Raw genomic sequence first — 12,462 nt, 5'->3', positions numbered from 1 at the left:
AAAGATTAAAAATTAAAAAACAGAAAAAGACTTAGCAAACACATATGCCCTCCATCCCCCACAAACCCCACCTTATCAACCCTGATTTTACCTAGTTATCCTTATGAGGAAGCTGTCCACCTCTTCCAGAACGTTGGGAGACAGGAAAGTGGAGAAATCCGTAGATCCCGGTGAGAGGGACAATGGAGGCATGTGCTGCAGAGCCTTCCTAGAAGTGGAAACGGTAAAATTAGAACAACAAAGGCAAAAACAAATTTGATAATCTAACATTAGACATAAAGTAAATTGTTAGAAGCGTGTTTTGATTAATCCCTTATAAACAAAGAGTGTTCCTACAGAGAACCTGGTAAACAATATAAACCAGACTTTTTCTCCCCCAGGAGTAATGGTGCTAAGTAGTTTAATGGGGTCTCTTTCTTTCTTTTCTCTTTCTTTTGACAGTTCCATTTCCCTCTGTAAAAGCTTATTCAACTCTCCAGAATCAAGTATTCATTTGAAGTAGTGTGAGCAAAATACATACATACTCTACAGAAGAACTCCGGAGTTCTTAGAAAACTTGACCCCAGAGGCAGAGCAGTTTACGGCACAGTTAAAAATTCATCTCACACATGCAATCTTAAGAGCTATGGTATCTAAAGACACGTCATGCATTTTATTTTCTTCAAAACACACTGGCACCCATCACCTTCTCTATTCCTGCCTGTTTCTTGGCCTTCTACCTTCGTTTCTGCTTTAACGTTGCTCTTTCCTTGTCTCCTCTTAAGTTTATCTTTCGGATTCTCCCAACGGCTTTACCTCCTCTGGCCTAGCAGTCATCTAACAAATTTATGCGACAAATAATTACTGAGTCCTACTCTGCACCAGCAACTATGTTAGGTGAGTATACCATGAACAACTTGAAGGTATGCATAAGTGTATCAAAAAAATAACTCAAAATTCTACGTTTGATAGCCACTTTATAACAATAATGACAATTCCTGAAACACTCTTATTTCTACATTTCAAAATAGAGACAATACAGCAAGGCTAACATTGTATCAGCTTCCACTCTCCTCTGATCTCTTTTCCCCTCTATACAACAATCTGTATCAGTATGGCAGCCACATTGAGGTCTAATGCACATGAGCGGCATGCAATAATTTATTGAATTTATTTCCACTGATACAAGTAAATACCTTTGTTCCACACTATTTTTTTCTTACTTATTTTTCCTCATTGATCTTCTTTCCAATATTTTTTAAATTTTAGACTAGTTTTATATCACTGGTATTTAAAAGGGAGGAGTGAAAATATCACTGCAGATTAACTATTACAACTGTTTAGGGATATAAACTTTAAATATATCCATTCTTCAAACAACTTGGCATATCGTCACAAAAGTAAGGTTGAAAGCTTTTCCTCTTCCCCTTCCTAAAAATTCAGTCCACACAGTGGGGCTGTGCAAGGGAGGCACCAAAGTGTGCTTGGGCGGGTGGCCCAGAGTCGGGTACTGGGGCACGAAGTAGGGCACGAAGCAGGGTGAGAAAGCCATCTGCACGAAGGGACAGCCTGGCATGGAATGTTAGCACCAAGTAGGGTGAGGAGGGGGGCCTGGCACCAGGCAAGGGAACTTAAGGATCACAAAAAGGGCGTCTGTACACAGGCAGCCACAGCAGCAGCCCTGCAAAAGGTACTGGGGTGGGAGTGGGGTGAGGAGCATGTCCAGACCAGGGCAGGGGAGATGGGAGACTGGTTACACAGAGGGGGTTGATTAAATAAGTAAACATATTAGGGATGATGGGAGGTCGGTTTCTCACTGTCAGAGAAAGGAGTTACAAATACAGAAAGCGAGAAAACTAAAATGAACACTGTAGTGCTGGATTAGAATTGGAAGTATTGGTGTAAACTCAGAGTTTTCAGTATTACAGAAATAGAAATAAAAAAAGGTGTAAACGTGTGCACGTATACACGTGTGTATTATTTACATACAAACATCTATTTCCTAGCTGTGTCCACTGCGAGTGTCTGAGAGAAGCAACACTCCCAAAGCACTGAGTTTAGTTTCTAAATACCATTTTCTACTAAAAGGGACCAAGACACCTTAGAAAAATGGCTGACTCCAGGATTAAGGTAAGGAGCATTTAAGGCAAGCCTGGAATATCTTGTTGTTCTAGAAAGGAAGGAAGTGTTCCAAGAATGATGAGGACATGTTAAAAGGACACATGAACCAGACTCAAGGGATTCCCATTGGTCAAATCTGGGACAATCCGAACATCAACACTGTGATGGATTATAACCCAGTAAATAAAATAGGAATCCATGAGTCCATACTAATATAAAGTTTGATGAGGAATGGGATATTCACATAGTCTCAAGTACTTCCTTACAAAATACTTATTAACCACAAAGGGAAAAAGAACTCTCTTACAAGTGGAGAAGTCTGGCAGACACTACTTTCATCAAGGGGTCAAAGTTAACACCACCCAGCATTAGTAACAGGGCAATCTGAAGTTGTGTGCCACATGATGGGACACAATGAGAACATATCATCACTTCTATGATATTCCTGCTAAAGATACAACATCTAAATTTAATCACGATGAAACATGAGATAAACCAAAACTAAAGAACATGCTTCAAAATAACTGACCCATCATTTTCAAGTGTCAAAGTCATAAAAGTCAAGGGAGACTGAGCAATTCTTCCATATTGAAGGAAACTAAAGAGACATGATATTGAAATGCAAAGTATGTTTCTGGACTGGATCCTTTTACTATAAAGCACATTACTGGGACAGCTTGAAAACTTGAATGGGATCTGAGGATTAGATGGCAGGAATGTATAGTGATGTTAACTTCCTGATTTTGATGGTTGTAGCGGAATGTTCCTGTTTAGGAAACACACACTAAAGTCATTCAGGGACACTGAGGCAACAGGCTGGCAAATTACTTTCAAATGACTCAGGAAGAAATAAAAGTTCTTTGTATTATATTTGCAATGTTCTTCTAGGTTGGAAATGTTTTTTAAAAACATTTTAAAACAGGAAGGAAGAAAGGAGTATGGTCAAATATTACCCTTCAGACCCAGCACTGCCAGCAGCAATATTTGCTGAAAAGTTTTGTTTAAGAGCAATAAAAAATCTCAAAAGACATTTAGAGAATCAAATATTAGCAATCTTTTTTTTGTCTGATATTTTGATAGCCTACAATGTTATCAGTGTATTATATAACTGGGATATGTAAGTAATATAATTACATATAATACTAATAGAATACATATAAGACTAATGCTAATACTTCATATAATACTAATACTTCATAGCTACTGAAGCTGGTTGTTTTTACCTTGTATGTTACTACTGAGCCTTTTTGACCTAACAGTTTTTTAAAAGAAAATTTTCAAAGGTGTACATTTAAAAATGAATTATTTTAGTATCCTCAAAAATATTTCATTTATTAGTGAAAAAAGCCCTCAATCTGGGGTCCAAAGACCTGGGTTCAAACTGATCCATCACTCCCTGGTCATTCAACTCAGGGATGGTCATAATTTTCTCGTCTATAAAATAGGGATAATTTCTACATGCACATTTCACAATATAAGTAGGTAAATAATATATAGAATCTGAAGTGCTTTATCTAACATAAAGTGCTGGATAAATGTGAGTATTTTTCCCCAATGGATAAGGAACAGGAATGGCATGTGTGACCCCGTCATAAGACTGGAGCTGATGGCACAAACAGGAAACAACAGGGTACCTGCAACTGAGCTGTTGACAGAATCTGATGATCAAAGACTGCTCAGTGACACACTCTAAAGGGTTAGAGAAGAATGAGTGCACCCTGATAGGACTGGAAAGCAGAGAGAGTGACTTACTGAGTATTGTGGAGCACTGTCTGCACGAAGGCGGGATTTGTCTCCATGGAAGCCGTCACCAGAGATGTGAGCAGAGACCAATACCATATTGCAGAAGCATCTGAGACTGAGACCCCAGGCTTCTTGACTCTCTGAAAGCCAACAGCCCTCAGACCATGAATCCTAGTGTCACATCCATCGCTAAGACAACGCTTTATGTTAATCTGGACATCTGTCAAGCACAAACAACAAATTCAGTATTGGATTAACTTCTTCAGTTCAGCAAGTGCTAGGCTCCCAACTAAAAGCAAAATAGTAATTCACATTTGGAAGAGAAAATTCTGAAGATATACTTTGGTGCTAGAAATAAATAAGGTGTACAATGGAGCTAGTATATAATAAACTTGTCAAAAAAAGCATTGACCAATCTAAGAAGTCATAAGAATAATGTGTAAAATTAAGGGTGACTTAAATCTTGACATTACAAAGTTTCTTAGGAATTTAGAGTCTTAAAAACTTACACAGAAAGTATTTTTTAAACCCTAATTAAATATATGGTCAGAAAATTTCTAGAATTTTTCCTAGAGTTCTGAAATTTGGATTTAGTTATAAAATAGTAGCTGGCTCATAGGAGTTGTAAGATTTTCTTTTTAATAATTAAGTCCAAATAGATGACACTGGCATGACTCACTTTTAAGAGCTGTCACAATTTCATATTTGGGTTGGAGAGGAGGAGGTGAGAAGTTAAAAAGGACACAACTTAGAGAAAAGATCACCACAGTATAAGACAGGAAGCTTCTACTCCACAAGCTTAACTACTTCTTTGCCTAGGGGTGAGACACAAAGACTCTACCTCCCTAGGCCTCAGTTCCTTTGAGCAAAGTAAGAACACTTCTTTTGGCCCAGGAAAGCATTAGAAGAAATGAGACAAAACATGAAGCATTCCGGCTCCCTGAATGAAATAAGCCTGGAAAGAAATCACAGAATTGTGATTATTTCCAAAATGCTATGTGTGAAGCAAGGTTATAATAGTATAAAAATGGAAACAACCTAAATGCCCAAGAATAATGGGCTGGTTAAAATTAAGGCATATTCTTACAACACTGAATAAAAGTGAGCACGAATATATGATAGGACAACATGTTAAAAAATTACAAAAGAGCACATACAGAATATCACCATTTTTGTAAAAAGATATGTATAGAAATATGTAAATATATATACACAATCCTATTATTTATTTTAAAAAATGTGTGTGTATATATATGTGTGTATGAGTAAACATACACACACACACACACGTATAAATATGTAAACACCAGAAAAGATCTGGAAGGATCCACATCAACATGTTCAAAGTGACAATCCCTGGGTAGTAGGACTTTGAGTAATTTTTGTTTATCTATATTTTTCTAATTTTCCAATAAGAAAAGAATAAAATATTTTTAATTAAAAAAGCCCTTACTGCTTTTCTCTAACTTTTAAAAACACTGAACAGATGAAATAATGACCACTTTCACGTGTACCATGAGGAGCAAATCAAATCTCCAAAGAAAAACCAACAGCTTCTCCACTTCAGAGGTCTTCCTGCTAACATATATTACTTCCTTCCTCCCCTCCCCATCCCCTTAGTTAGAAGGGCAAGGAGCATCTTGGTTGACTCACAGAGCTGACTGACGTTGGCATTTTCCAGCAGTGTCACGTAGCCGGTGACATTGCTGGGAATGTGCACATCACGAATTTCCTGAAGATCGCCGGCAGTCCTCCCCACAGCTACTGTCACCTGCTGCGGCATGTAGCTCTGGTCAGCGGCAGCCACCGCAATGGACAGGTGCCTAAGCACAACATCTGGCTTCATTTTTAAACTGGAAAACATGGAGAGCAGAAACTACAAATGTTTATATAAGTCGAGAACTGGCAGGGTCCACAAGCCCCATCTCCAAGATCTGGTATTTGATACACCCAAAGACTGATTTTCTTAAAAGCAACTAACTTGCGATACCGGCTATCAGTTTCAAAGTCCTTATGATCTTGCCAAGCCTCTAAAATTCCTCTCAGTTCAAGATTAATCTTATATTTCCTTTTAAGTTATTAGCATAGGAAGGAAAGTACAATATGAACATTCCAACAAAATCCTTTTACCTGGCAAGAAGCAAATTCTAACCTGCATCCAAAGAACTGAGTACATTTTCTCATCTATAAATTAGACGGTTAAAGGTCACATATATCCTCTGTGAGAAAACAGGACAATTAGTTCTGTTTCCACCAACTGAAATTAGCCCATTCTCTGAAGGGACAGGTGAAAATTTAGATAGCAGCTTCAGAACTTGTGGAAATATTATAGTTTACTATCATCAATTCCACCCCATATTCCCTGACCATCCCATGCCCTCCTCCTCTTCTAAACTGGCCAACTTAGTTGCATATAGATTTTTAAATGTATAGAAAGGATCTTAAAAAGTAAAATCAAATCTGCCATCAGAAAAGTACTTGCCCCTTGTGATACTAATTTTCCTGAGAAACTACTGAAAAAGATCTGAAGTCAGTATTAAAAAGACTAGTCAAATGCTATTTTCTCCCTTAAAATACCAGGTAAAGAAATCACTCACGTTTATGAATATATGAACCAGGTTACATGATTTTATGATTCTTTTTACTTGATTCTTAAAGCACCTTCACAGATAGTCACTTACAACAAGAAAAATACTAGGCAGTTAAGTAGAAAATATTCTGAAATCTTAAAAAATAACTTTATTTTTAACACATTGATGGGATAAGAGAAAGAAAGCAGGTAATTTTCTTGGACTTTCACTCAAGACTTGGCATTATACCACCCACCGAATCCAGTGTGAGCGGGCACTGCCATCTGACTGCCAGTAGGAAGACGTTTCTCCATTTGTCATCTTGTCAATGTCTGCAGAGTTGGAGGACGTTTCTATATAAGCGTAGCACTTTGCTACTGACTTGAGTTTATCCATCTCTGGGCTTCTAGTTAGATCTCCAGGGCTTTCTGTGGGGAAAATCAGTTTTAATCATACAACATCTCTTCCACAAAGGAAAAGAAAAAGGAGTCATTTAAAGTATCTAACAGAAATATGCTTGGCACTTTGACCCTAGAAAAATAAATGTTCCTTAAAATATCCTTCCAAAGAACCCAAATAAAACAGAAATTGGCCAAGGATTGCTCCATGAGCTCATTACAGTATAATAATTAAATGACTTATGTATTTGCAAAATGATGCCAAGAGAAGAAAATGGTGTCTTATGGTCTGCATTTACATTTCTTTAATTATGAGTGAGACTTTTTAAGTACCTGTTTGTAAGTCACTTGTGTTTTTGAGTACGACCTGATCCAACCCTCATCTATTTTCGACTGGGTCACAAGGCTTATCAATTTATATATTTTATGTAGATTAGATAATGTATATATAAACACATGTAATAGGTACTATTTACTGAGTTTTTACTGTGAGCCAGGCAAGCTTCTATGCATTAATTCACTTTAGAGATAAGGAAACTATGGTGCAGAGAGTTAAGTAACTGCCCAAGGTCAGAGTCAGTTAAAAATGCAATCTGTCATAATACGTTACAAAATGTATTTCTGCTCCCTAGAACGTCATTTGTCTTTTGGCTGTGCTTATGATATTTTTTGCAGTACAGAACCTTAAACGTGCATACAGTCTAATTTATTAATCTTTTATTTTGTAGTTTCTGAGTTTCATGTCTTGCTTAGACAGGTTTTCCTATGTCAGGATTTTTACAAAGTGGAACTCTTTTCTTCTAGTACTCTTACAGTTTTCTTTTCAGTTTAAGTTTTTGATCCATCTGAAATTTATTTTAGTGAATGGAATGGGTTAAGAACCTAGTTTTATTTTTTCTTCAAATGGCTAACTAGTGGCCCTAATCCCATTTGTTGACTAAGTCACCTTTCCATCATGATTTGTAGGCTGACTACATCTGGTACTACATTCCCACATGTACTTGGGTCTATTTCTGGACGCTATGATGGTCCACGGAATGGTCAATTCATTTTATCAACTTCTCTTGCCGTCACTAAGTGAGTCTGTAGTGGCCCTCCTCATTCATTCAACAACTACTCATAGAAGACCTAACATGGCAGGCACAGTTCTAGGGGCTAAGGAGAATGAGTCGAATGAGACAGACAAAATGCAAGTAAATAATAACATTATAACTTCAGATAATGGTAAGTGCCATTTAGACCATTAAACCTGCAAAGGTGATAGAGACCAGAAGGTAGGGAGTGGTGGGGTTAATTAGAAAGAGTAATAAGGAAAGGCCTCCCTGAAGCCATATCTGAGCAAAGATCTGAATGATGAGAAACCAGTTGTGTGGGACACTGCCACTGCATGGCTTGACGAGTGATGTATAGGTCCATGCCCCAGATCCGAATCTGCGAACCTGGGGCCACCGAAGCAGAGTGCATGAACTTACCACTTTGCCACCACGCCAGCCTCCCAGATCACATTCTTAGGTTACAAACTGTTCACTATTATATTTTCAGAAGTAAAGGCAGGTAGAAGGGTTGGCCTATCCTATTAGTAAATACTATGTTTGGAAGAAATAATGATAGAGCATTTTCAGGAACCCCCACCAACACACACACACATATACATACCCTTTTCTTTTAGTACCAGTTGATCCAGAGACTCCTTCAGAACAGAAGCCCTCATGGTGCACACGTTATTGCAGTGGTCCAACATGGGGTAGGGGACGACTGCGCTAGGGAGCCGATTGCGATGCAGGAAGCGCAGAATCATTGATGAGTGAACACCCAGGCCCTCCTTGGACTCTGAAAATATGTCTATGAAACCTACGCAGACAAAATCCATTTTTGATGTTTTCAGGAACCCACCACAATAGTTTCCACATCCCCTGCCTGGTGGCCTATCTAAGTTGGCTGAATTAAAAGCAGCCATTAGTAATCTTCATTGATATTTTCAGCTTTACTCATTTAAAAATCTAAACAAGTTTTTAAGATACAAAGCAGAGGTAATCTCAATTTAAAAATTAATTTCATTTTAGTTTAACAGAATTTTGGAAGACTTAGAATAACAATTATCTGTTTCACTCCAAGCTTTAAAAATTTATAAGCACTTAAATACTAACTAGAAGTTTTTAAAGAAGTTTTGCATAAAGAATATGAGCTAGGAATAAAGTTTATTGCATTAGAGAGTGAAAACATAACTGCTTTTATACTAAACTATGTAAGACAATGCTAATGATGATACAACCACTACCCTGACCACAGTTTCCGATGGCATGCTGCAGTTTATGAGATACTTCCAGATGCGTCATCTCATTCGGGCCTCACTATAAGTGGGGGGTGGTGCAGGACAAGCACCAAAGGTGCTGCTATCTTGTTTTATAACTGAGGAAAATGAGGCTCAGGCAACACACCAAGGTAACAAAACAGGCGTAGACCGGAAACAGCCCCTTGCACGGCCTCCAAGCGCTCCTTCCACCATGCCAGCTTTTTCTCTCCAGTGTGACTCCTCTGGAGTCTGCCCCATCTGTCCACCCCTCTGGCCACCGCCCAGGCCCTGGCCTCAACATCTCCTGTTCATACACCTACGCAGACTTCCTAAGTGGCTCCCCTGGCTACCTTTGTCTGGTATTAACCTGAGTAATCCTACAAAAACACAAAACAGACCACGTCCACCCCTGTTTAAAGTCCTTTCACGGCTCCTCATAACCTACAATAATATGCCTTGAACTGAGGTGCCCATAGCCCAGAGGACTCCCAGGGTTAAGTGAAGAGGCTAAACATAGCAGCTTTTCCTGGGGCTCAGATACACTTGTAGATTTGGGGGGAATTTTGTTTGTTTGTTTTTACTTTCTAATGAGTCATAACATACATAACAAAAAGTACATACATTATAATTGTATCACTTGACCAACTTTCACAAACGGAACACACCCATGAAAGCAGCACCTAGAGCAAGACTCCAGAAGTCCACAGGAGAAATTGTTTGTAAATGTAAACCAAAGAGATTACATTAGAGCAGAATGAAACTTTGCATTAATTTTTTTTTTTTAGATTTTATTTTTTCCTTTTTCTCCCCAAAGCCCCCCAGTACATAGTTGTATATTCTTTGTTGTGGGTCCTTCTAGTTGTAGCATGTGGGACGCTGCCTCAGCGTGGTTTGATGAGCAGTGCCATGTCCGTGCCCAGGATTCGAACCAACGAAACACTGGGCCGCCTGCAGCGGAGCGCACAGACTTAACCACTCGGCCACGGGGCCAGCCCCAACTTTGCATTAATTTTTAAGAAAAAACATGAGGCTGAGGAGAAATTTTGCACTAAAGCAGCCCATTTTAACTATGCCCCTACACAAACCCTGGAGACACCAGTTTGATTTCCCAAGACTCAAAAGTCTCTGCCACCCCTTGCCCTCCGTTTAGTTTCTCTTCTCTTAGCAGACTCCTGCTGTCATACCCAAACCTCACGTTATGACACTGCTGATGCTGCACTGATTTGCTCACAAAACATGTGAAAAACCAGACTGATTCTTGGAATGGGAAAATGTTTTCCACATGCTGAAAGAAGCAATGAATTTAGTAAAGGGGCTGTTTCTCTTGAAACACTAAGCACCCATACAATGAGATACAAAAGGAACAAGTTTCAGTCTGGGTTAGAAAAAGGGACTAGGAAACTAAAATCCCACTCAGTTTACCAAGGTTCATCCTAAGACTGTGATAAAACAATTCTTTTAGGTTGGCTGTTGATAGAAAATTTTGAGTAGAAAGTCCTAAGTCACAACCCTGCTCTGCAAGTGCCTTGGGATCTGGACCCCGGATGCTTCTAACCTCATCTCTGCCTCTCCCCACAGTTACCCAGGGCAACAGAGCACTAAGTATTCTGTTGGTACATTCCCTGGTCTCCACTCCTTTCCTCTCCTCCCAAAACATCTAAATAAGGCTCCCAAAACATCTCTTTGAGGTGTTAAATAAAGCAATAAAGCTCCTGATGCTAGCCACATGCTGGTAATGCAAAAGTGGGAGTAATACATAAATGTCAAGATATAAGTTAGCTAAACATAATTCAAAGCATAATTTTAACTGCCATGAGTAGGAAAATGGTTAACATGTAGAGACTACCTATAATGTTCTATAAAAAATTACATAATTAAAGACAATTTGAGGAAGACTGGAAATATGCATTTTTCATTAATATACAGAAACCACCCTTGTCTAGCTCAATACACCCTCAGCAGTAAGCCAGAGAGGTCAAGGGCAGTGAGACGTACATTTATGTATCCATCAAATCTATTTTGCCTCCACTGCTGCCCTAGCTAGGCTCTAGGCTAGGCTGTATGACACCAAATGCACAGAGCAGGAAAAGTTCTTAGATAAGATAAAGTGAGACTGAAAGGATGATATGCAAAGTGTTTTTTCCTTTCAAACTCAATTGTTTTCTCACTGGGGAAAAAAAGGGGGGGTAATTTTATTTGATTCTATCTTCTGAGCCCCCAAAAGAAACCATACAAAAACACAGACAAAGTATCTTCGTCAGTACAATAAAGAAGTATTGCTTAATTTTAATCTATTTTTATCCTTACTTAAATTTCAGAGTGATAACTTCTCTAAAAAAAAACAAACACTGGTTGCCTACAATGTGCCAAAAAATATGCTAAATGTGAGGACACAGCAGAAATAAAAGAGAAGGGCCCCACCCTTAGGGAGCTCACAGCTCACAGAGTGAAGAAGACATGTAGCCTTCAGCACTCAGAGGAGAGCCTCACCTGGAACAAGAGAGCAGGCCTGCAGTTGTCTGATGATGTGGCTCAGCTCCCCCTGGAGGTTAGCTCCACTGGAATTCTTGAGGGCCTCCAACATGTTCTCAGCATCAACTGTACCATCACCCTCGGCATCAAACTGGGCAAAGGCCTACAACACAGGAGATGCAAGAAAATCAGGTCTGTTCTAAATCTTGAATAATTTTTTCTTTTTTCTTACAGTTCTCAAGACCAGTGGATTTGTGTGGGTGTGTGCGGGAAGAGCCCATATATATCATTCAAAGAACAAATAAATTCAATATGGTAACCCAGTGTGCTTTGCAGAATGCATGCATATAAGTACTACCACATGTATACACAATTTTTTCATCTCATCTCTCCTTCAAGAGACTTAACTCCCCTCCGTAATTCCCCTTCCCCAAAACAACTTCAGAAGAAAGCAACCACTGCAAAATTTTTCAACTGGTTACAAAGTGCCAAATAAAACGCTACAATGAGAAGTAACTGGCTTAGAGTAGCCCCTCAGGTTTCGCTGGGTTTTTCCTTTTAAACATTCTTTGGATACAAGAGCTAACTTGATTTGTCTGCTCCTCAGTCCTGTTTTCAGTAACCTTTAAACATAATCTAACTTGTTCCCTGCCCAGGGTGGGCATCTGGGGAACTGGGTACAGCATGGGATTTGGTTTAAATCCTGCTCTGTCACTTACTGGCTATGAGACTTTACACACATTTCTTTATCTCCATAAGCCTCAGCTTCTAGATCTGAAAGATGAAGCAAATATTACCAAATTCACAGGCTGCTGCCTGGATGACGTAACATTTGAACAGGGCCCAACCGAGTGAAAGCACATTAGCAGTGCAAAGCACTCCCCTT

The 12,462-nt window shown here is 39.0% G+C and overlaps 1 protein-coding gene across 2 annotated transcripts in view; it reads right to left on the bottom strand.

The window, feature by feature from the left end:
- Positions 1–12,462, bottom strand: part of ZZEF1 (zinc finger ZZ-type and EF-hand domain containing 1) — a 112,619-nt gene that overhangs the window by 84,541 nt on the left and 15,616 nt on the right. For both annotated transcript variants that reach the window (XM_046674520.1, XM_046674521.1), the window contains exons 2-7: positions 11,595–11,739; positions 8,468–8,662; positions 6,670–6,841; positions 5,497–5,696; positions 3,853–4,063; positions 92–208 (exon numbers count right to left, since the gene is read on the bottom strand). In XM_046674520.1, the coding sequence (XP_046530476.1) occupies positions 92–208; positions 3,853–4,063; positions 5,497–5,696; positions 6,670–6,841; positions 8,468–8,662; positions 11,595–11,739 (1,040 nt within the window). The remainder of the gene's footprint in view (positions 1–91; positions 209–3,852; positions 4,064–5,496; positions 5,697–6,669; positions 6,842–8,467; positions 8,663–11,594; positions 11,740–12,462) is intronic.

Source organism: Equus quagga, chromosome 11 (assembly GCF_021613505.1).
Source record: "Equus quagga isolate Etosha38 chromosome 11, UCLA_HA_Equagga_1.0, whole genome shotgun sequence".
Lineage (NCBI taxonomy): Eukaryota > Metazoa > Chordata > Mammalia > Perissodactyla > Equidae > Equus > Equus quagga.
Note: the sequence above shows the minus strand (reverse complement) of the source record. Positions and strands in the feature narration are given on the sequence as shown.